At 44.5% G+C, this 25755-nt stretch overlaps 1 protein-coding gene across 11 annotated transcripts in view; it reads right to left on the reverse strand.

Annotated features, from left to right (window-relative positions):
• Positions 1-1193: 1193 nt before the first annotated feature.
• Positions 1194-25755, reverse strand: part of MACF1 (microtubule actin crosslinking factor 1) — a 300927-nt gene continuing 276365 nt past the window's right edge. For 5 of the 11 annotated variants that reach the window (XM_072974708.1, XM_072974710.1, XM_072974707.1 and 2 more), the window contains 13 exons: positions 25274-25417; positions 24641-24829; positions 22487-22607; positions 21751-21914; positions 20207-20369; positions 18088-18242; positions 17125-17199; positions 15974-15991; positions 12706-12823; positions 5932-6143; positions 5289-5399; positions 2718-2847; positions 1194-1880 (listed from right to left, as the gene is read on the reverse strand). In XM_072974708.1, the coding sequence (XP_072830809.1) occupies positions 1624-1880; positions 2718-2847; positions 5289-5399; positions 5932-6143; positions 12706-12823; positions 15974-15991; positions 17125-17199; positions 18088-18242; positions 20207-20369; positions 21751-21914; positions 22487-22607; positions 24641-24829; positions 25274-25417 (1857 nt within the window). In that variant the 3' untranslated portion in view covers positions 1194-1623. The remainder of the gene's footprint in view (positions 1881-2717; positions 2848-5288; positions 5400-5931; positions 6144-12705; positions 12824-15973; positions 15992-17124; positions 17200-18087; positions 18243-20206; positions 20370-21750; positions 21915-22486; positions 22608-24640; positions 24830-25273; positions 25418-25755) is intronic. The other 6 variants (XM_072974712.1, XM_072974715.1, XM_072974717.1 and 3 more) reach the window with 3 other exon arrangements.

Consider the following 25755-nt stretch of genomic DNA (forward strand, 5'->3'; position numbering starts at 1 on the left):
CAGCTTCTCCAGCTGTAAAACCAAGGAGCTAGATGTGATGACCGATTTGTTTCCACCTCTGAAATTCTACCATTTAACTAGAAATTTCAGCAAACTGTGAGAAACTGGCCCCATTCTTTCAAACCCCACGACTTGTGATTTCTGAAATAAAAATCTTCTTACATACCTGTACTGCTATAATCAAGGGCAGATATCCCTACACATTTACATGAACAATAGTCTGATTATTTTTGTTCCTGTGTTAAATAAAATGAACGAGGATAAAGTATACAAGAAAAAATCTATTAATGAGCTCCATAATTTATCCATCAATTTTGATGTGAATAAAGCATTGAAGTACCTAAAACACAATCATACCCCAGAGAAACATGTTGTATGTAAGGTAATGGTTGAGAAGAAAAGCAGGAAATACAAAATGTTTGTTACTGCAAGCAATTTTAATACAAAAGTGTGTCTGGTTTTTAAACAGTTCATTGGTAGAGCTTGTTTCTGCCTCAATTAAAACCAATTGAGATAATCACACAGCAACATGGTCGGAGCTGAAGAGGAACAGCAGCTAAAAAACAGGAGCCCCAGACAGCCCCTCTTCATGGTCACTTGGTCAGCCGACTTTTATTACGCACAAAAAAAGACGGAAGCAAACGGGACTTGTTAACAAGTGTGCTGGTGAACTCCTTTAAAGGATGAGCGAGTGTTTATGTCCACGTTTTTAGAATAGGCTCGTGGAATTCATTCCTCAGTTTGTGGGAAGTTGATCGACCATTTTAAATAAATAGCAAAAAATGCAGATAAACAAATCTGTGTTTCACAGTGCCCCCGAGGATTCTCCCTTGCCGACGGCCTGGGTCTTGGTGAGCACAGGAGTTATTGGTGGCCGCGCTGGATAGGAATTTACAAACTAGGACTCTTAAAAACCCCAATGTTCTGACGTTTTCTGAACAGTTACATTTACCCCTGAATTCTAGCAGCTATTTGCCCTTTAAACACCCAGTACTGAAACAGTATTCAGACAGTATTGCAATGAACTCCTTTTGCTGTATCATGTGCAAACGTTACCTAGACAAGGTTCCCTCTCTTTAGCTAAAATCACACAACATTAAAAACAATGGAAAAAGCAGTCAGAAGTGCCCTCCCCTCAGTTCTTGCTAATTGAGGTGTCTGTGATTTACAAAAAAAGAGTTCCTTAAACACTGCAGGATTCTTAGTTTTTTAATATAATTTATCTTGCTAAGACAGCAAGTCAAGTTTATAAAGAAGATGCATTTAGGAATAATCCTAAAAGATAAAGCAGGTTTACAACCCTGCACCGCGCAGAAACCCTATTTAGAGGCTTTTTTTTTTAATACACATTTGCATCTTGACCTTTTCGCTTGTTTTTTTCTCAAATATTTCATTTCTGGGCCCCATCCATTACAGGGTTACCAGGAGGCAAATTTTATCTACATAAATATTCACATGAAAATAGTAACTTACAAAAAGAAAAAAAAAATAAGGCAGCTTCATAACACAATTAGTCTTTTACACTTTTAACAATATAACTTCTCCCGTTGAGAATAAATATACACCCAATGTATGGAGCAGGATTCAAAGTGGATATAGAGGCTTGGGGGTGCTTGTACAGTGTTATCGCTTGGGACCTGGAGTCCTGGGGGAGGCAGTGGTGGTCTTCTTAGACATGGTGGGGATTTTGGAAGGCTTGTTTAGCCCTCTCCTGGAGCTGCCCTGGCCCCCTGCAGCGCTGCTCTCCGAAGTGTCTGAACAAGCAGACTGCGTCTCTAAAAGGTCAAAGTCAGAGGCATCGCTTCCTCGCCGGCTGCTGGCTCGACTCCCGGCCCGACTCCCTGCTCGACTCCCGGGGCGACTGGCTGACTTTTTAGGGTCTGGAATTTAAGAATAAAATAGCAGACTTAACAGAGATGGCATGGGGAGAGGGGTGGGGAACAAGTGACCAGAGGCCAGGGTTCTGATATAATACGATCTGATATGCTGTGTGACCTTCGGTAAACCAGAACCTTTCTGAACCGGTCCCCTTACCTACACAGAAATCGCTGAAACTTCTTCTGGCTTTGCGCTTCCACTTGAGAAGCGTGCCTCCTGGGATTAGAAACCAGCTTCTCTCAGCAGCAGTGTTACCCCATGTGCCCCCACAGCCAGTTGAGCTGGGCTGCCCCATCACCTTGGCACAGAAGATAGCCTGCCGACTGTGTGGGCAGGCTGAGAATGGGGGCAAGGTGATGGCAAATAGAGCAGGAAACAGAACCCAGTGGGAACATCAACAGATGAACAGATGGGATCTTTCCCTGATGTTCTCAGCTCCCCAGCAGCGATAATAAACACAGGGCGTTGGAAACATGACTTGCAAAATGCCCATCCCAACACTGGATGGGCTTGTGAGGGAGGCCCCACTTCAGGAGGCCCATTCTTCCTTCTGCATTCCCTCAAATACAGTCATTTGGGATCAAGAACAAGTGGTCTGGCTTTGGCTGTGGGAGCACCTGCTCTCAGAAGGCAAGGTTCAGCGAGTTGTGCTGACAGGAGAAGAAGTAAAGGTCAACAGGAAATCCTGCACTTCTGTTTCTGGGCATCACACCTCAGTGCTACTCTCATTATTTGCTCCTCGAGGAGCAGCGAAGCCCTGCTAAGCCATTCCTGAATTCCTAGCTTGGCCACCCCACTCCCCCTTATCCAGACGCCTAAGTGCTGGGGCAGGTACTTACCTGCCCGACTGGTTTTGGCACCTGTGGAGGCTGGGGAGGAGCTATTGCTAGTATCACCGGCAAGGGATGTTCGACTCGAATGAAAAGTTGGTGTTGGTCGTTTCAACTTGCTGCCTGATGATGGAATAACCTTAAAAAAAAAAAAAAAGGTCATATTTACTTGATGAAATCTGTGAGAAATTCAATTTTAAAAGGTCTCCTTAAGCCCTCCTTAAGTCTTATCAATTGAAAAGCCAATTAAAAGTCCAGGAAAACAAAGATTTTGGAAGTATCCTAAGTCATGTATTTTGAGGATTCCCAAAATAAAGTCTTCATGTTCCAATTAAAAATTTCAAAATGTCTTTCAGTAGCTTTTATCTTATTGACAAAGTTCTGCTAGAAATGGAAAAAAAAATCCTCAAACAGTAAGATTACAGTAGTTACAACAAACAGAAATACGGTAAATGAGTAAAGGGAAAGAAATCCAAGCAGTCCCGAGTATCAAAGTTTTGGGGTTAGAAATGTGACATGTGAGTTCTAGCCCCAAATGTTTAACGTGGAAATCCAGGTATTACCCCAGTCTCTACTGCACGGGCGCAGCACCTTCAGTCAAGTTCAGATCTTTCTGTTTCCTTACTGATAGAATGAAGATTAAATTACTTGACTTGGTGACGAAATAAATGATGAGAAGTGCACAGGCTCGGGGCTAGGCTCTGCGGTTTGTCTGTGCCTCCACTTTTCCCTCTGGGAATCAGGGCAGGTCCGGCCTCTCCAACCTCGTTTCTACCACACTTCCTCTGGTTCAGTCCACTGAAGCCACACCGACCTCCTGGCTGTTCCTCCAACAGCCCAGGGAGGTTCCCTGTTTGTTGCCTGAATCTCCCACATTAAAGCATAAACTCCATAAAAGCACCTAAAACCACCTCTGGCACAGAAAAGGGGCTCCATAAAAGCTTGTTGAATGAGTCAGTCATGTGTAGAAGCACTTCCTCAACTGGAAGAGAGCTGGATAGATGCATGTTATCATTACTGCTGCTGGTAGGAGCTCCACATCAAATCTGAGCATATTTTTTAAAAAAAGACTCAATTTGGAGAAAGAATATTTTAAATCTGTTTTAAGTATCACTCAGGCCAGAGCATGCTATTCTAATTTTTCCTTGAAATCAACTGTATAAATTGTTTTCCAGGACTTTTAAGATGTTTTTACAAATGCAAGAGTAAAGCAACCCATTTCTGTGTGTTTCCTGGGTATCTTTAATTTCTCAAGAAAGAGCAAAAGCGACAGAAAGGGATTCAAGCACAAACCCTCCTGGCCCACACAGGAGGAAGAGCACCAGTTTCAGAAGCTACTGTTCGTGAGCACTGCTGCCGGGAGGACCACAGCCCCAGAGAGCCCGGGCTGGGCGTCCGCGTCGGGACGGCCTGCGGAACACCAGTAGGTAAGGAAAGGCGAAACCTCGAAATGAAACGAAACAAAAGGTAAAACCTTAAGACAAAACAAAAAGGCTCATCTATCAGAATCCCATGAGAATTGGCACTTCATAAATAAGACATTTTAAAATTTTTGAACTTTTGGGACTTTCATGAAACTGGAGCCAATAAGGAAGAAGAAAAGCAGGCTGAGTCTTGGGGTTTTAGTGGAAGTGGGTTCCCAGATCATGATTTAAACCAGATGCATTTCAGAACTGGAATTTTAGCTCAGAGCAGGATGAATCCCAAAGCAGCAGTCCATTCATGGGCACTGGCTTCTTGTACCTCCTGCCTTCATCGGCTGAAGCTTTACATGACTAAAGGCAATGCTATCTTTTGAGGCACAAGAACCCAATGTTTCCAAGCAGGAGCTAGAGTGCAGACTGTACTGCTACCAGACAAGCCACTAGTCCACGTTTTGTTTCTGAAACACTGCTCTTCCAAAAGTGCTCGGGCATTTTAATGACTGCACTTGAACATGCTTAACTGCTGGCACAATTGTATACTCAAATCAAGGCTACAGAACTCAAGTGCTTAGGCCAAGGAACTCAGAAGCTAAAATCTGAGCCTCAGAGCAGTGTTCCCCAATACTGTGTGTGGCCGAAGGAGGCAGCACCCACACCTCGGACCAGTGTGGTGATACCAATCACCCCAGGGATGTGGCTCCAGGCGGGGGGGGGGGGGGGGGGCGCCAGCCACTCTTCTGTCCTGAGCAAAGATAGAACCCTGCTGAACATGCACCATAGATGAATTTCAAGTGTTCGTAACTCGTCTGTGTCAGATACGACGTTTGGAGATTCCAAGAGGCCTGATTATAAACAGTATCAAACAAATCACCAGGAATGACCACTGTTTATCATCCTGAACAAATATCGTTCTAATGACTGTTACGAAGTTGTTAGGCAATCCAGTCTTAGGCATCTCTTATTTATCTCCAATTTTGGTGAATCCGAGTTAGAAACCCCTGAAAAACACTGGACGAGATGAATCAGCTGTGAGAGCAAGCACCACAAAGATGGAAAAGAGCATGGACTCGTGTCAGGAAGGAGCGCTGGTCAAGTTCTTGGCATTAGCGAGGGTCCGGTCTTGACTGTGTCCTTAGTCAGCAAAGCCATACTCTACCTCGGGGCTGGGCAGCTGGAGGTCAGGATAGTGGCTGTCCCTGACAGGGGTGCCAGCTTTACTGTTTACCAACCAGGGTTTGTCATAACAGCGAGAGAACTGAAGTGGAGTCTGTGAAACGGAAATCCAAAGGGAAGGACGGGAACAATTGAAAATGGAACAGAAAGGGAGCAAATTGGGAACATAAAAAAAATAAATAGAAAACACTAAATTTTAAAGAAACAGAAAACAAAATAAAATGCACATCAGTCCAACGGGATGAAAGGGACCAGGCAGAAAGGCAACAGCATTCTTCATCTATAACCCATCATAACAACCTTCTCTGTTAGCTCCAGCTGCACAGACAGTGCCTGGATTTTCAAGATTAGTTAACTCTGGACGGGCTCAAACTTAAAATGGGAATATGTGGAAAGAAGAGTATTGGACTTAACCACCCGAGTTCTATTTCAATCATGTCCTCTGAAGTTGTGTTAAAGGTCCGTATCTGTGTACCACAAGGGCCTGGCCAGCCTGGTCTAGTAGGGCTTGGTCTGTATGTCTTCAAGTTCCTCTCCTCCCTGGAGTCTTTCAGAGGCTACACTGAACTACGGACATCTGTGAAGATGGGAGCCAGGCAGGAGGCCACTGTGGAGGTCGTACGTACCTTGGAACCACTGGCTGGGGTGGCTGGAGAAGATGGCATGGATGTACAGCTGTGGTTACTCTGACTAGCACTGGAGCTGGAGCGGGTAGGGGAGGCTGCCCGAGAGGACGGTTTGGACCTTCGACCCCGAGATCGGAAAGGAGTCATTCCCTGGGATGCCCCTTCAGGTAGGATGAATTTCTCTCTAAGTTCGATGTTAGTTCTACCTCGTGCTAAAAAGGGAAAAAACACACACACATATGATGACAGTTAATCTTAAAAATATCCATATCTTTGATGGTCATACAGCTGCTTGACCCCACGATGACAGTTATATGAGTTACAGTTTAGTACCACCTGAGGATTCTTTTAAAATAGGGATGAATTCATGATTTCTCAGTCTTGTCATGATTCTCACCCAAGCAGACACATTAACTAAAAGCCCCATGGTGCGCTGTAATACAGAAGTCTTTGTACACAAGGCGCCACCCCATGCTGCGGTCACGATCTTGCCCTGCCGCTGTCCCCTGGGCAAGCACACTGTAACTGGTCAAGGGAAAGCAGATGCAGCAGTTCACAAACCTCTGAGGTTAAGTCAAAACCCCTCTTTTCTCTCTCATAGTACATGTGTACTTTTTGCTTGACTTTTACAGGATACACGGTAATGGAACAGTGAAGAAAGCCAGATCACTGAAATCTCCATCGTCTAGACTCTTCTATTTGAATTAAGTGGATAACAATCCTAAAGAAAGGGGTCCAGGAACTCAGTCCAGTAAAAAGATCAAGATGGTATCTTTAAGAAGTAAACATGTGGGAGGAGAGAGAGAGAAAAAGATCTAGACCATGCACAAAACTTGCCAGTGAGAAACGGCTGGGTGAAGAGCTGCAAGCGAGGGAACCCGAGGGCACACCTGCGGGGGGAGAGGGTGTCTGGCTGGAGTCTGGAAGCAGCACTGAAGACCAACAGTGCTCTCCCAGGGCTTCTTGGAGCCCCTCAGACCAGAACCCAAAATTTGGATTCGCTCAGAAGATACCAAGTAGAGCCAACACAAATGTTTAATAAAAGTAAAAGATGTGTCATTCTTTCCTATATTACAGTTTTTACGTTGGCCAGAAACTACAAGTTCAGAAGATTTCAGGTAACTGTGCCCACCCTTTCTCCTGCCCAACCTCAAACGTCCTTAAGAAATTGGAGGAATCTTGGTAGATTTTAAATCAGGTTGCACGGGTGTCCAAGCAGAGGGGTTCTTAATTACTAAATCAAATCCAAAGTCTTTTCAATATGTTAAGTTGACATAACATACCAAAGTATCAGGTTCAAAGGGTTAGGATATCAAAACTTCCAAGCCAGAGTCCAGGCTCTGCCACCAACTGGGATCCTTCCTGCCCTGGGCCTCAGTTTCCTCAGGCTCACTTGAGATGATCAATCAAGCTGACTGATGTCTAAGAGTCCTTCTTGTCCGGACAGTCTAGGACTTCTGGCCTCTGGAATGCTAAGCTGTCTCCCTTCTCAGGCCCCAACAGAACATGCCCCTTAAGGTTCGTTCCTTGGCCCTTGGTTCTCTCATCATCCATTTTCTGGACATCAGCACTTTCCTCAGTATCTACAGTAATTATTCTCAAAGAGAATTTCCTTCAGCACTAACCTGGGTACTTCAGTAAGACTTCACATCTCTAAAAACTTTACCTTGTGTTTGCTAAGGTGCCCAGAACAACGGCAGTCACTCAGCAAGCATGGAGACAACACTGATGAGCGGGAATTATTACTCAGATGAGCACTGGACACCCCAAAGAACTGTGGCCCTAAGCCATATAGAACTTCAGACATGTTATTTAAACTTGGTGGACATTTAAGAGTTCACTTCTGAGCCAACTATCCCAGAAAACAACAGAGTGATACCAGAGGAAGACTCTGAATGGCACTGCAGATGAGGGCAATGACATTTTAAATGTAATAATATAACGACAGTGACAAGTTCCCCATGCACTATACAATTTACAAAGTGTGATCACGTGTAATACTGCTCTAGACTCTCATCAGTGACCAGTCAGCATCCCCATGTCACCGACAGAGGCAGTGAAGCATTCCTAGAAGCTGAGGTCACAGAAAGCCGTGGCAGAGCCAGGACTGGAGTTACCCTTTGCCCGCGCCTGGCTCCTTGCATCACCACCTACACTGACTCATCCCACTCAGGCTTCCATCCCCACTACACCACTGCAATCACTCTGGCAAAGGTCACTGACAATTTCTGCCTCAGGAGGATGCTTTTAAATTGTAGAAAGGTTGGAATCTACAAAAAAATATAAACAGAATAAAAACTGCTTTATCGTACAATCTAGGGGACAGCAGTATTAAAAAGCTGCTGTCTTTGTTCCTCTGCACAATTGTGTGTGTGTGTGTGTGTGTCTGTGTATACATGAAAGATACAAAAATATCAGGAACATTCCTCCATGCCTGACAGTGTCTTTCCAACTTCAAGTAGCTGCAAAGTATTATTTCGACATACACGCATAAATTTATTTAACCAACCCTATGTTGTTTATAATTCTGTTCTATAATCCTATTTGTTTGTAATTTTTTAAACATTGTATACAGTGCTGTGACAAACTACTTGTAAAAAGTTTTTGTGTCCATCCATGCTGATTTCCTTAGGATAAATTTCTACAAGTGGATTTGCTGGGGAGAAATGCACACTTAAGGTTTCTGATACTAGAACTGATCTATAACGTTTTATACCAATGTACACTCTTGAAAATAATGTATGATTATGTCCGACTTACTTCACTCTGGCCAATGCTCTCTGTATTGAGTGCATACACACATGCGTATGTGTGCAGGTCAAAAACCCACAGTTGGACAGGTAAAGACACCTCTCTGTTGCTGTAATTTACCCGTGGTGGAGCTACTGACTGTTCTCTTCCTGAGACACTTTCCTCCCTTGGCTTCCAGGACCCCTGAGCTCCTGCGTCTCCTGCTTCTCCTCCTTCTCCCGATTACTCCATCCCACCCACGTCTTAAATGCTGATGCTCGCCTGGGTTCTGTCATAGTCCTGTTCTCCTTCTCAGACTTTCAACCCAGTGATGAGCTCATCCACCTGAGACTCCAGTGCTGTCATATAGTAACACCTGACTCTCAAATACGTCCCCAGCACAGACCCCCTCCCTGGATGTCAGAACCTCACACGCCATTGACATGACTGACTAGACATGACTGAGGCCAGAAACCTGGTTGCTGATGTAGGTCCCTCCCTCCTGATGGCAGTTCAGTCTACTGTTGAGTCTACTTTCTAATGCTTCTAGAATCCTCCCCGTCCCCACCCCAGCCTCCCACCACCCCTTACACTCATGTGGTTCATGGAGCACCTCCTCCACCCCAGGTGATTGTAACAGGCTTCCAACTGGTCTCTTTGTTTCTCACCTTATTCCCCACCCCTCCCTCACTCCTCATTCCCCAGACAAATTTCTAAATAAAAACCTGATTTCTCTGAACAGCTCCAAATCCTTCCATGGTCTTTCACTGCTTACAGCAGTATGACCCAAATTGAGGTTTTTGAAGGGTTTCTTACAAAGGAGAGTTAAGTAAACGCTGTATGCTGCATTTCTCTCTCTAGGAGAGTCCTAATGTAATCAGCACTTTATAAGCTCTGAGAAGTCCTGCAGTAAAGAAACCTGCTCAGTTTTAACTTGGTGTCTTCCAAATGTACTTGGTCATGGTTTTTGTTGTTGTTGTAGTTGTTGTTTTTTGAAGATCACATCTTGGGGACCAGATCCTAAAGGCAGCCTTTTCAAGTTCAGTTTTTCAACCACCAGAGAGACCATAATTTTCTAACGGAATTATGCTGGCCACCTGATGTTGGCTGGAATAGGCCTGTTAGTCAAAATTCAGTCCTATGGTTTTATGCGTGTAACAGGATGAAGAGTTCTGCAGGTGGGTGATGGTAGCACAACAGTGTGAATGTATTTAATGCCCCGAACCATACACTTAAATATGGTTAAGACGGTAAGATCTATGTTATGTATGTTTTACATGATTAAAAAAAATCAGTTCTAAGCCAGACTATGTCTTTTAAATCTTCATAAATGAAGTTTTTTGAAACCTGCAGTAAAATTTTGGGGAACTCATCTGCCTGATGCTCAGAAACATTCACGGAACCCTAGGGTAGAGGTGCACCTCGTCATCAGGCAGGGGCACTGTTTTAATCTCCATCCAAACGCCATGATTTCCTTTGCTATGGCTCAATCTGGAAAGTGAAATCTCCAATTCTGGCAGTACCAGGAAACTGCGAAGCGAATACTTTTACTTTTTACCTGTGGCTAAAGCAATGTGCAGTTTGAGATCGTTTTCATCTCCTTGAACAGTGTGTAAAGGCAGGTACCAGATGACTGTGCAACATCAGTGCTACAACTCTGTCCTAAACTTCATACTGTCCTCAGTGTAACATTTTCTGTGGTCCAGAGAGCCAAGGAAATACACACACATGAAGACAAACCTACCCCAAGTGGTGCTTCCAGAAGCCACAGTAATTCCTCACAGAACCCCAGACAGCTTCAAGGAACTTTTCTCTTTGTGAGGTTCATGCCCTTCCAAGACACCTATATCCACCTGGGCCTGAAAGTGCTCCCCTTCTAGCACAGTTTTCTATTTGATTAGAAGTGGCTCATCCTGTCTGCCACTGGTAGAGTCATGACATCCAAGATTGCTGGGAGTTCTTGACTCTGCACCAGTGGAACGGGGATGAAGGCACTCCTGGAAAGGCACAGAGGAAAGCCTTACCTTGTTTGCTCCAAGGATGCGGAAAAAGACTACCATGTTCCATAGAAAATAGCTCCTAGATGGCCCTCCCACATATCCTTGGGGTTCCAATTTCTAGCTAGTAAGATAAGGACAAAGCAAGCAGTGCTCTCCGGAGCCAGCAGCACAGGGTTACCGTAAACAGAGCAAGTAGAGCAGGCAGCAAACAGGCAAAGATCCCAAATGTCACATGCAGTTATCTCCCCTCTGATTGTTAAGTTCACTCACATGACATGAAAAATAAAACCTTATCAAAGACTGGGAAAGGGGGAAAGGAATAATGTTTCACTGACTTCAGGTTAAAATGATACGTATTGATCCTCATTTAAAACAAAGAGGACTTTCATGTCAAAGAAACTAGTTTGCAACATAATTCAATTCTAAAACTGATTAAATCCACTCCAGTTTTTATCAGAATAGGTGCTTTTAAAACTATTTTATGAAAAAGAAACTCCTAATGAAAACTGTTCTATTATTACCCTGGTTACTGGAGCAAACGCAGAATGAGTTAGGAGGAACTATTTATGAGGAAAGCTGAAGTCACGTGAGAACCTTTAGCTTTACATGTAAGTCGCTATGTAGCAGGACTGTAGACATTCCTGCTAGGTTAGTAAGGAAGCCTTACTAATTTAATCACGCAGACAGAACCAGTAAAACACATATAAAAAGAGGTGGTGGTGGGTTTCTTAGCCTCTGAGATGCAGGATGTTGGTCAGAAGCACATCCTCTAGAGCCAGACTACCCTGGATCTGAATCCTGTCTCTGCCATTTATTAGCTGTCTGTCCTCGGGCAAGTTACTTAATTTTTCTAGGCTGCAGTTTCCTATTCTGTAAAATGGAGATAATAATAGTACCTACACCTCAGACGGTGTGTGTTATTATTTGTTAAGTGCTTATAATAGTGTGTGGTATACAAAACTATGTAAGTATTTGTTAAATAGAAACTCAGAACAAATTCCATGGGTTCTGTCTCAACAGACATATTTTACGTTTTGTCAGCTTGTAACAGTTAGAAAAGCTATGGTTTGGCTATTTCAAAGCATTCATAAAGGCAGCAGATACCACAGAGTCAAGAGTTTAAGAAGCAAAGCCATTCTCAGTGGGCTGGGATGTGGGTAAGAGGGACAAAGCTTAAAAGCCAACCTATGGGAGACTGACTGGAAATCGAAGAGCTGGAATCAGAGCGCTTTATTTTACTCCCAGGATGGTGAACTAGAATAAAAAATATATAAACACAAAGAAACAGAGCAGGAAATGCAGAAACTGGTCAAGAAAGACAAATTGGCAGACAGTGGGGGAGCCTCCAGTATACCCACATGCAGCTCGGCTAACAGGAAAAAGGAAAGGACGCATTTGAAGGGGTTTAGTGACTGGGATTTGACCATTCCCCGCCTGCTCGGCCCTCGCGCGCCCAGAGCTGCAGGTACCGTCACTCACATTACACTGACCGCTCCCTTCGCCTGGGGGCTGGCATGCCAGCCTTTTCGTGGTTAGCAGACGGACACCCCATGAACTTGCTTAGGTGATCATTGGCCTTACAAGGGCCTAGGCTCACTGCTAGGTGTTCTTTATTTCCCCTCCTGGTTCAGGGAGCTCCCAGTCCTCCCCTACATGAGAGGGCCCAATACCCTCCCCGAGTTTCAGATGCAGACATTATAGGCAAAGGCATCTGCAGACTCAGGGAACCTAAAGGGCTTTATCAGGCTCTCTCCAGACTAGTGTTAATGTAACTCCTCACACCGAAACATTTGATGACACTAATAAATTCCCAATTCTTGTTACTGTGTCCCTTGAAACCTGTCTGCCCTGACAGCATCAACCTTCTCTGCTTTCTCTTCCTCGTCTACTCTGGCAGCCTGAGTTCTAATCTTTGCTAGTGGGATGACAGCCAGGCAGCTTAACCACAGAATAAACAGACTCCACCATCAACACCCTGTGGAAGCAGGAAGTCAGTGTCGAGGGCGTAGCTAACCAATAATTCGTGCCAAGTTCGGCTCCTTACCTCGGCAGGGGTCATTTTTCACTAGAAATTCATCCAGAGCCATCCATCCTCCACCAACGCGGACCATCACTGTGCTGCGCAGGATGCGGACCAGCCGCAGCTGCTGGGAGTCCCCGAACTGCAGGGCCAAGGGGACATGGTGAGTGTGGTCACCCAAGCAGAGCTAGATTTTCTTTCCAGAGCAGACTGTATTCAGACGCAACGACAATTTCACAGTTTCGGAAGGATTTTAACTCTCACTACTTTACATTTTCACACACACACAAAAACTTAAAATATGGAAAAGCCGAAACCACCAAGCTAAAGACCATTATTTTGACATACTTTCTATTGGGATAAAGTTAACCTCTGATGGTCATGACCAGCACCAAAGGTGAGTGTGGAGGACAGAGATTAGCTCACTTTGATTCTTTTAAAGATTCTGCCCAAATTAAAAACGAATAATAAAATTTTTTATTAAGCTAGTTTGTTTTCATAAAAGAAAAGGCAGCTCTAAGGTGGATGTCAACTTCTGAATACAGTGTGCTCAAAATTAAATGGAAAACAGCAAATAATATTTCAAGTCTTAAGGAAACCCTTGCAAAGCATCATCGTTATTATAAGATTAGAAGAAAATGTGATTTTTCATATCATTTTCAGAAATAAACCCCTAAGTATTCTAATTGTGACACCACCAGCAGATTTTCTTAAGTTGAAAAAATGATTGACAGTGTTTATACTAAAATTTAGTTGAAGAAATTAAAATTTTAATCTACTATGCTGATTATAAGTAGTATTCAACAGTCATTTTGGGGATGGTAAAATAAGTATGACTTTCTGGTGTTTTTTTTTTTTTTTCTTTTTCATGCCTAACATTCCTACTTTCTAGCCCTGTTAACAATTACAGTTTCCCATGGCATAAATTATCTTCTTCCTAAAATAAAGAGGCAATGAAAGAGAATCATGCTGAGATCTTAAAACAAAAATCAAACACATGGTTAGAGAAATGGAATTCCTACAATTATTTAACTCAAGGAGAGTATTGGGGAGGGGTATTTAATCACTTACTTAGAATTTTCAAAGTTATAAAGGAGAAACACAGCACAAAAATTGAAAACGCCAGAAAGGATGTATGAGCAAGACACATAACCAACCTCCCTCAAAATTAATACTTTGGTGCTAAGTCTCCATATTACTTGGCACTGAGTCAAGCGTACTGTTTAGGTAGGCAAGGTGATGGAATAAGTACCACCCTCCATCCAAGCCCTTTTCTTTGAAAATAAAAATAGTCCTACATCCTTCATCTCACACAGCTTTTAAACGAAGTAACTACAGCAACAGCATGGTGTAGTGTAAAGAGCACTGAAGTGGGGACCCAGATATGTGAGGGAAAAAATGTCCTGTCCGAGGAAGGAAGCTGCCCGTTTGACCTCTGCAGCTGCCCTCAGTCACTGGCCCAATGAGCGGGAGTGGGGAGGCCCTCTGGGAGGAACTGAGGTCCACCAGATTCAGGAGCACTGGCCTGAGTCACTACTTGGGGTCTTCCCTGTTATAGGTGAGGGAAGAAGGAGATAAGGGCCTATGTGTCCCCAGAGTGAACCAGGAAGGAACCCCAAGATGTACTTTATTTTTACATTTCACTTGACAGCCTTCAGAATTAATCCATTTATTTCATTCTCTTTTCCCCCTTAATTTCTTACTAGAGCTCTCTCTGAAAGATTCTAACTTGCTCTTACTAAGCTAAGGGGCAAAAAAAGTTTGACCCAAGCCAGAGGCCAAAGTGGCTGGAGAGGACGAGGCCAGACTGATGAGTGTGGAAAAGGCTACAGAAACTCTAAACACGGGGACCTGCATAAACCTGGCAGAGCTGGGATGCCAGTGAGGCAAAGATCTCCCAACAGAATCTCAGGGCAACTGGAAGCTCTGTTTCCTTCTCTTAAATGGAAAAGCCCTTGCAGGGAATTTGCAGGGACTCTGCAGGGACTCTGACATTATTAGTTCTGTGACTGTTGGAACTGTGATCCTTAAGGCCTCCGATGCCTCATGTATAAAATGAACTTAAAAAAATTTTTATTTTTACTTTATTACACTTTTGTTTGTTTGTTTCATTTTAGGAGAAGGGGGGTAATTATTTATTTGTTAATGGAGGCGCTGGGGATTGAACCCAGGCCCTCATGTATGCTAAGCAGTCGCTGTACCACTGAGCTAGACCTGCCCCCCAAAATGAACTTCTTAATCCTGTTCCCAACACTGGAACTAACTCATCTGATCCTCTGCTGGTCAATGGAGTAGTGGAGGAACGCCTGCCTCAGTGCCACTTTCGAAGGGGTCCCTGGTACTCACATGCAGTGATCAACAAACAGGCATAACCTTTAGGTACCACTCAGTGCTCTTATGCAATGATTTATTTAACGCTAGTTTGACTGTTTTCCTTTTTAGTTTCTTTCTATCCTTTGTTCTTCCCACTGGCCCAGAATGTTACTGTAGTTAGTGATTAAAGCAGTGCCTAGAACTTAACGTTGATTGAGGGCCTCAAGTCAGCTCTCATCACAGACATATTTTACTCATGCAACTTCCTTCCGTTCGAAGACATAGGACCCCAGAGCCCTCAGAAAGGTCAGAGTTACCAAGTGGAGTCAAAAGCATTCAGTCTTTCTTGCAAGTCTAATTTGATCCAATTAGATTTTGGCTGGCTGGTCATAACTGGCAAACTTCAGACTACAGCCAAATATGATTTTTAAACTTCTCACATACCTTATAATTACAAAAATACAATATAAGCACAAGTAATTATAAATGTTAATAAGATATTTAAACAGACTGAGTACCTTAAATACCCCAAGACTTTTTTGACTTAGTGTACATAATAAAATTTGTGTTAACTGTCAAAAGACTTGGGTATAAATCAGAATTGTGCTGTCTGGTATTCTGACTTCCAAAACAGAAGGATGAGACTGGGCTCTCTGCAGAAGTGGGACGGACGGATCCCACGGCTTTAACTTCCCTGACTGTTACTTATGACTCAGCTCAGCATAGTATCATCCTCTTCAGCCAATCTAATTTTGAATGGAAAATTTCATCTCCTTTAAAAAAATATGTACTTAGGTCCTTCTGCTTCTGAGACAGCTTTACAATGAGCCGTGTTAGCAGCTTCTCCACTTGGTAAGACCACCGGCTGTGACACAGGCATGCTCCAGATTACGTCCTCTCCCCACAGCAGAGAACAGGCAGCATTAGCTACATAGACCATTTCCACCAAAAAAAGAGAATGTTGCAAGGCACACTGTACCTGATTGCCGAGGAAGAACTACAGAGAGTGAGTAAAGGAGGGAGGAAATGGAAGGGGGAAAAAAAAGAGAACATTTTGTCAAATTAACACTAAGGAATGAAAATCATGTAAACATGTTACCAGTTTCAAGTATAATGACACACACGGACCATATTCTTAGTGAGCTCTTGCCCCCAGGACGAGGTTTTAACAGGCTGAGAAGACCTAACTTTTCCATTCTATGTTCCTCCTGTGCTCCTGTTAACTCGCTTCTCTCATAAGTAATAAAAACAAAAAACAAAAACAAAAAAAACACAACAACAAAACAAAAAAAGCCAAGAAAACAAAACCCAACAAGCAAGCATAAAATTGCTCGGAGCTTTATCAACTCAATGCCCTGGGCTGGATCCAAGGCAGAGTCTCCCAACACTCCGCTCCTGGCTCGGAGCAGCACGGTGTGGTTCTGGTGTACTCCGAAGGCATTTCCGACGTCCTAATGGAACCTCGATTTCCTGTTTCTAACTGGGTACCTGTAACTGTGCCATCTGAAATGGTCATCTAAATCCCCTTTGCCAATCCTAGATCTTCTTAGGATTTTGAGAATCCTGACAAGCTGAATACATTTTAGGAGCCCTGTCACAGGTCCCTCCTATGCCCCAGGCTGGTCCCCAAATTAAAACACAGCATGGTTCACTGTCAGTTCTGGCCTCACTCAGCATGGCTGTCTGGGAGATTGTGAGCAGGCCGAGCATCCCTCGGGGCCTAGCCGCTTGGGCTCACAGTGACCAGCTCTTCGGTGGGAATGGTCAGTCATTAGGTAACAGTTTCCTTATCTTACGGTAAAGGTGCCTCCATTTCCCTAAAGACCTTGGTCAGCAGTGAAGAGAGGCCTCTGTAACGTCTCCTCTATTGGAACTCAAGCACAAGCTCCCGTTACGAGACAGGGCACTACTTTCCAGATGGAGCTACGTGGGGCATGAAGCTTAGCTCTCAGGACACCTGACATTTGACACCTATTGAGGCGAGGGCCAGAGAGTGACCACACCTCAAGTCCACTGGCTCTGGTCCTCCTTGGTGGCAGTCCTCAGACTGCTGTGTGCCAGGCTGCTTGCACCTGTAAGGGCCACACAGGAGGAACAGCCACCACACGGGACTGGTTTTCTCTTCCTTACCCGGTATTTGTTCTCTCCAATCTGCTCCACCTGAAACCTTTTTGCACATTTGCACTGAGCCACTTGTCTTGTGACCTATTGGTTGTGAACAACAAAAAATGAGAAAAGTGTGAAGGGTAAAGCAAGACTTCCTGTTCAGAGAAACAAAGATTTTTACATGTAATCAGAGAAGCTCTTCATTATGTATTTTTTAGGCATTTCAGGCTTTTGATACACACATTTGTCTTCAATTGTGAGTCTTACTAACCAGATACTCAGATATTGAGTATGAAAGAAATTCCCAAGTAACGATACAACATATTCTTCCATCCTGCTTCAAAATTCCTTCAGTGATGTGCCAACGTGCATGCATCAGTATCAACGGACTAATAAAGCAAATCATGAACTGACTTGAATTTCATTCAACCTGGAGCCCGAGATTCCCCAGAAGTCAGCCCCGGGGTGCTCCAGGCCAAGCCCAAGACCTGGCCCGCTGCCTCGCCCAGCCCAGCATCAGCACATCCTGGATCTCTACGTGCTACTAATGAATTTGTCCTTTTCAATGTGATATAATTCTTAACTAGGCAGAAAGCTTGGTGGGTACACACCATCTGAAACATTACTTCACATTTCACCCCTAAATGCTACACATGAAGATGCTCTACTGGATCCTGAGGCTGGATCTCAGGACTGAGAGACAAGTCTGTTCCAAGCGGCGTGGTGTCCTGGAGAGAGTCTCTGTAAACTTTACAGCACCACAGAGGCAGCTCACCTGACTAACAACTCATCGAGACTGAGCTACAGCTCAATGGCCAGAAATCCACTGGGGTAATGCCATCCAAAAGGGGATCCCCAAACCGAACTCCACATAATCATCTCCCAACATACATGCTGAAGGGCTAATGTGGCAACTGCACCCAACCAAACTCAGGACAATAGAAACCGATGGTTAAAAACGTACTCAAATGCAATTATGTCCCATACCTCATCTTCAATTTTATCTGCATCGGTTGTTGGTCGATAAGCATCCTTATTGGGATGGAGAGCAGCCACGAATTCATAGTAATCAATGTAGCCATCCCCATCTCGGTCAAAAATGTCTGCAACAGCAGTCATCTCTAACTTGGTAGTAGGGAACTCTGGAGAAAATTAATCACATTTTGGAACATTAAGAGGGCTCACTTGGTTGGTTGGAGGCTACATAAATACTTCTTAAAAAAATTTGTCTTGATCTTTTTCTGAAAAACAATACATGCCCACTTCAGAGAACTAAGAAAATGTAAAATATTATAAAGAAGGTAAAAATTACCCTAAGAGAAGCCACAGCATACTCAGTTGCTGGCATTTTCACTTGCAGATTCAGCCACCTGCAACTTAATAACAGATCTACCAACTTCAAAATTTATTTGTCCACTCCACTATTATTGGATATTTAGATTATTTCAGAAGAGTGACAATTTGAAATTAACAGGGTGAAATTTTACTATGTTCAGATTACTGCCTCAGGTTCTTGACAATAGTTTTCCAAAGGAACTGTTAATATTTAGAGTGATTTACTAAAATGTAAACTGGACCATATTGTCTCAGATGGAAACCTCTGGTGGCTGCCCACTATCTCTAGAATAAAATCTGATCCCTTCATGATGGTCAACAAAGCCCTGCATTACTGGCCATGTCCTACTCTTCCAACTTCACTCTTCGCATCTCTGCGGCCCTGACACTCCATCCCTACAACATGCCGAGTTCACTGCCGTCTTGGCACTCCATCCCTGCTGTTCCTCTGCCTCTCTCCCCTGAAATCCTGACATGGCTGGATCCTTCTCGTTAGGTAGGTCTCAGATCAGATGCTACCTCCAGACAGGCCTTCCTGGGACACCCGTGTGAAGTAGCACAGCAGTGAGATGTGCTCTGTGATACTGGCAAGTCATTTAACTACTTTCTGCCTGACTCCTGCTAAAGATAAATGAGATCCTACACTTTGTAAGCTGTTATACAGATGCCAGAAACCGGTATCATGAGGGGTGTAATGCACATGATAAACGTAACTAACACTGCTGTATGTTACATATGAAAGTTGTTAAGACAGTAAATCCTAAGAGTTCTCATCCCAAGAAAAAATTTTTTTCTGTTTAATTTTGTATCTGTGAGATGACGGGTGTTCACCAAACTTACTGTGACAGGCACTTTATAACATGGAGTTCAAATCATTATGCTGTATATCTTAAACTCACACAGTGCCACATGCTACTTATAACTCGATAAAACTTTGACAGAAAATAAATCTGAATTCCTATTGAGAAAAAGAAACTGATATTATGAAAAACTTATTTTTAAAAACATTTTACAGGTATACTTCATTTTATTGTGCTTCATGGATACTGTTTACAAACTGAAGGTTTGTGGCAACCCTGTGTCGAGCACGTCCACTGCTACCATATTTTCAACAGCATTTGCTCACTTTGTGTCTCTATGTCACATTTTGGAATCCTCACAATATTTCAAGTTTTTCATTATTATATTTGTTAAGGTGATCTGTGATCAATGATCTTTGATGTTACCACTGCAAAAGGATTATGACTCACTGAAGGCTCAGATAATGGTCAGCATTTTTTAGCAATAAAGTACTTTTAATTAAGGTATGTATTATTTTTTTAAAGAAGTAACACCATTGCATACTTAACAGACTACAGTACAGTGTAAATGTAACTTTTATATGCATCGGGAAACCCAAATATTCTAATGGCTTGCTTTATTGCAGTATTTGCTTTACTGTGGGGGTCTGGAACTGAACCTGCAACATCTCCAAGGCATACCTGTACTCACAACCGCTTTATTCACAAAAGCTAGCTCCTTACCTGAAATTGTTTTGCTTACGATAACAAGTCAAACAAGACCTCTTTTTTTTTTTTTAATTTCAGCAAAATGAGATTCTTCTCTTCATCAAAACAATAGACCAATTTTACTAAGCAGTTACATTACTTCTTCCCTAAGACTGCAGCTCCAACTGCAGAAAGACTGTTTAGCCAGAATACTATTTTGTTTCTACAAAGTAAATGCAAGGAATCCAGGTGTGACCTGTGTTTGGAATTATGACTGGACTCACTGGATGCTAGAATGCCATCGATAAACTCCTGACGTGTTATCTTCCCATCCTGGTCCTTGTCAATTCGTCGGAAGAAATCCATCACCCGAGACTTTTTGTGATTCATCCAACGCATATACTTTTTCCTCCAGACATCAAAGTCAAAGTTGGCAAACTCCTTCAACTAGACAGAAATCAGAAGTGTCAATAAGACCTAACGTCTGGCCCTCAAACAAGCCCAGAGCATACCCAAAACCAAAACTTTCAGACATCCAGCAAAGCCATGCGGGCCTTCAGAGGGGGACCAACAATGGTGTCTATGTGTTGCCTCCTTTGTGAAGGCACAATCTGCCTCCTGCATGTAAAGCCATGGTTATTTACACGAGCTGTGGTGTAATGGAGCAGCGGGAGAAACAGTAACTGAACAACCACCATGGAAAATACGGAGCACAGAACAGGAATGGGTGGAGCCAGCCTTGCTTTCCCTTGGCACTTTGTCAAAGGATTTATCCCCTTACACGTAAGGGAAGGGATTTTCTCCCAGAAGAGAAGTCAGCACTCCTCACTTCTATGATTTTGAAAGGAACTCTGATCACACAGAAGCCCCTGTCAGTAGGCTCACGTTTCCCCCGTCTTCTGAGATAATTTGATTTCCAGCTGGAAGCATCAAGAATCCAGTCCTGCACCCAAGCTCATTTCTCTGAGATGGTGCCAGAGGGAGAGAACTGCCCGTCTGACTCGCACATTAAGTATTTGGCTCTGAGAGACGGCAGCAGGCCTGTGCAGTGGGCAAGGCGGTGTTGAGCCACTTGGACTATGTCAGTGATACAGACTCAGAATGACTTAAACCGTGCAGCAGTTTCCCCCTTGGTCTTTCAAACTCCAAAGTTGGAAGGAATGGGGGAAAAAAGAAACAGCCAAAACCAAATTGTTTAAAACTCAACTGACCTACAGAAATAACAACAGAAAACACAGAACACTCACTTCTGGGTATAGCTGCTTTGACACGCACAAATAAAAAGAATATAAAACATATTAGAGGTTTGTTTTAGAAACCAGGAAGTGAAGTACTATATTTTTCAGACTGGTGAACAATAATTCAAAAGAGACTTGCTTTTCATAATCTACTAAAGAGTAATAGAATAACAAGACTATAAAAAATTACGCTTATTTGGTAATTGTGTAGCTTGTATCTTCACATAGAAGGCTCACTAACGGTCCCTTCTGTGACAAGCACCACACCTGGTGGTAACTTTGCAAACTCATGCTCCTGATTCTTGGCCAGCTAGGTGCTGAGGAGAAGGGCTGCATCGCAGGCCGGACTCCCCCAGAGGGGCTGGCTGCCCACTTCCCACCACCAGGTGCTACGGCCTACTGTTGTAAGTTTCCTCACACGTGTGTCTTCACCCAGGGGCCCCGAAGGACAGAGCACTGGCCTACACAGGTCTGTTCCTACTTCTGAAAAGCAGGTCAAGGCACGCAAGTTATGCTCAGAGGGCCTTGGAAGGGCTGTCTTTTGATAAAAAGTCGCTCCCCTCCAGGGAGGGTGCTTGGCAGGGCCTCACCTCCTCCAGCCTGTCCAAGGCGTCGTTTAGCCTCCGCTGCCGCTCCAGTGCCAGCAGCCACACCTGCTGCCAGCGGGCAGAGAGCTGGTTGATCCGTGGGTTTTTTGCTTCCGATTGTGAAAGGATTGGCATGGGAGGAGGTGTGGGCTGACTCAGGGACTTCCCTGAAAGGAAAAATAACCACAAGATTACAAAAGCTGGTTGTGTCAGTTCACAAAGAGAAACTGCCACATGTATGAATCTAGATCTTTATAATGACGCCTGGTCACTAACTGACAAAAGAAACATGGGACCTGGCAACATTCAGACGTGGAAGCACACTGACTCCAAAACTACTGATGCTCCTCCCCAGCCAACAGGCACTGTCTCTTCTCTTCAGTCAGTTCCGTCCCACTTTAGTGAACCCAGGAAATGTCAATGGTGCTACAAGAGCTGATTTATTTTATGATGAAATTAGTGCAAACCAAATGTAAACAGTCAGCACTGATGACCAAAACAAGGGAAAGGTCACTGCAAAGACTATACTGCTCCAAAATTTCACACCAGGCCAAAACATTGGGAGTCTAGTTACTATCTGCCAGTGTAAGACAAGAAAAGTGAGTTTCAAAAAAAAAGATTTTCGTTCAAATCCAATACAGTTTTTGAAAATGGAAAAGAGACGTCTGCTGGGCACGGGGGTAGTGCTCATCCTTAGTGAGCAGGAGGGCCACGTCCTACACAACAGGCTGAGACGTACTGCTGCCACCACGGGACTTCTCCATGAAAGGCGCGTGGGCCGGCTCTATGACCTTCCTCTTATATGTCTTGGTGACCCGGTCCACATCAGGCTGCTTGCGAGTCATCTCCTCCATAAACGTCTGTTAGAAACAAACAACGAGAAAAAGAGTTGAGAGTTTTCTTGAACTAAGCTGGAATTAGGGACCTTCTTACTAACAAGGGCCAAGCCAAGACAAACTGGAGATGCCTCCGTTGAACTGTCCCAGTCCCTTCAGGAAACATGACTGACAGGTACTTCGTCAGGTGCTGGAGGCCTGAAGGAGTTAAGACACAACTCTGAATCCCAGAAGCTCACAGCTAAGTGAGGAAACCAGGCAGTCAGAGCAATGAGTGGCACCCAGGGTCTCCAAGGAAGGCCTAGGATGGGCACCCAGAGCCCGAGGTGGTGAGGAAGGCTGCCTGGAGGCTGGACCCGAGCTGTGCACTCTAGGATGGAGAATGAGCCAAAGATGGGGCAGGGCGGTCCCATGGAAGCCTGACAGTTCTGATCACTGGCTGAGCTGAGGATGTAATCAGAGGAGAGCCAAGAGAGACAGCTAGAGAGGCAGGCAGGAGAAAGATCCAGAAAGACTTAGTGTTAGGCTAAGGAACTGGGATTTTATACTGAGAGCAATGGGGGGGTTGGGGGGGTGGGAAGCAACTGAAGGATTTTGATCCAGAGAAGATTGGATCTTTGTCTTAGAGCTACTGTTCTGACCTCAGTGTAGGAGGCAGGGCATGGCAGGGCAGAAAGACAGGAAAACCACTGCAGTAACTGAGGCAAAATATGGTGAGGGCCACAGCCAGGACAGGAGAGGAACAAAGAGGTATTCTGAAAGTAGGACAGACAAGACCTGATGACTGGCTACACGCATGGGGCACAGAAAAAGGAACAGTCCTGGAAGAACATCCCAGGCTTCTGTGCTGGGTGCCTGGGTGGGCGAGGAGAGAGAAGGCAGGCAGGTGTGGCAGGGCAGGGCGGGGTCAGAGCGAGCAAGCAGGGCTGAAGTGGGGTTTCCGAGCTGCCTCTGGCCCACTGCATGTCCCAACTTCAGGAGATGATGGTGCTGCAGGCACGGCAAGGGAGGTGGAGCCCTGGGTTTCCAGGTGCTGGCTGCAGGTGCTAGACCAGACACAACCCCAGTGGGGGGGAGAAGTGGGTCAAGAATAGAACTTTGGGGAACAACATTAACAAGTGGACAGAGGGAGAGAAAGCAGCTAAGAAGAATGAGAAGTGAGAGAGACAGGAGGAACACAAGATGGGGAAGCTTAAAGGCACAAGGAAGAGGGGATAAAAGACGGGAGGGGGATTGGCCTTGATGGAAGAAGAAAACCTCTCACTCAGGAGAGAAGATGTCAATGTAGGTACACATGACAAGAAGCACAGGGAGACCCCTTTGACAAATTTACATACTCTAAACACACCATATATCCACAGTATAACTAAGCAAGATCACGCTTGCTTTCAGTGTAAATTATCATAGTTAAAAACCACACTTGTCTCCTAAGGATGTGAAGATAGCTCAGCGGAGCTTTCCTTCATTCCGCTTAGTTTGATACATTGTTGGCCCATCTCTGGGTTCATGCAAGATGTCTTTCTGAGTCCAGGTGTAATGGGGAGGGGCTGATGGGACCCTGGCTCAGAGGCAGGTCAATAAAACAGGATGTTGCAGGCCGATTTCTAAGCTGGGCCCCAAGACTCCTGGTGGACGAATCCTGTGTCATCTCCCCCTCTCGCATGTGGGCAACACCTGTGAAAAGGATGGGTCATCATTCCCTGGATCACATTTCATCATATACGGTCTGTCAGAGCAGGATGGAGGGTCTCCTGTTGGCTGTGAAGACTGAAATGTGTGTTTTGAGAGAGCTGTGTGGCGGAGACATGAGGGTGGCCTTTAGGAGCTGACAGCCAGCAAGAAAAGGGAGACCTCAGGTCTACAACAGCAAGGAAATGAACCGTGCCAGCCACCTGAGAACCTGAATGAGAACTGCAGTGCCAGCTGACACCATGATTCCAGCCTGGTAAGAATCTTAAGGTGGGGGTACCCAGCTAACTCGTGCCCAGATCCCCGCCCCACAGAAACTGAGACAGTGAGCCAAGGAAACACACGACCACGGGGTGTGGTGAGGATACCTGATGCTCGGCAATGAGGGCTTTAACTCGGTCGATGTTCTGAGGGATCGGCTCCTGATCACGTTGAATGAGGGTGGTCTCAGCCCACTGGATCCAAGCCAGAAGTTCTTCCAAGAGCTCTGCGTTGGCCACCAGTTCTGACAGGGCAGCTTCGAGACGCTGCTGGTGCTGCTTGGCCCAGGTCAGGACCTGGGGGAGGGAAACACCAGCTCTCAGTCAAGCACATCCCCTTGTTTTCAAAGCGCTTTTTTGTGAGATCCTAACAATGACTTTTGAGGGGAAAGGCCAGCCAAGTAGTCAAGAGGCTTCACTCTTACTCTGGAGACAGAGCTGGAGTAAGAACTGAGCGCTCCTGAAAGCATGTGCAGCACGTCCTACTGGACACAGAGCTTCTCAGGAAGGAGGAAGAATATACAGCGTGTCCACGGTGAACACGTCACAACACCAGCGCCACTCTCCCAGACTTCTGCACATTATCAAGAAGTCACTACTAAAATGCTAGCTTAATTCTTGTTGAGATAGTCACAGTGAACGAGATTTTTTATATGGGACCATGGGGGAAGCTCCGTATTTTACTGCTATACACCCGTTTTGTTGGGTAGGTGTAGTCTTCCTCTAAAACCAGGAACTTGCCTCCTCAAAGCGAGCGCGGATGATGGTGATCCAGTGTTTGATGGTGGTGATGCAGTCAGGATGGCAGACGGCCAGGATGACTTCTCCCATGGCCACTGCTGTGTTAACATCCACTCGCTTTTCTTCCACTTTCTTCATGAATTCCTAGCAAAAAAAGATGTGAAACCAAAAACTTAAGAAATCTGCTCTAGCAGTACTGTCAGGTGACACTGAGAGGGAAAAAAAAACTTCAGTGTGTTTCTTGACTCCCTGTGTTGACACAGACATCCAAAAGCCTGTATTTAGGTGTCTCTGGCATTTTTTCTCCAGTTTTAAAAGACATGGGAAATGAGGGATTGACACAAGAATGACTTTCTCTGCACAGATGATGAGACACAGAGGCATGACCCTTTCCCTGATCTGAGTGAGTTTCTCTCTTTTTATAAATTCCTGTTTGTATTCATGTCCACATATGTAAGCAATATTGTCCTGGACAACTACAA

Source organism: Vicugna pacos, chromosome 13, assembly GCF_048564905.1.
Source record: "Vicugna pacos chromosome 13, VicPac4, whole genome shotgun sequence".
NCBI classification, from domain to species: domain Eukaryota; kingdom Metazoa; phylum Chordata; class Mammalia; order Artiodactyla; family Camelidae; genus Vicugna; species Vicugna pacos.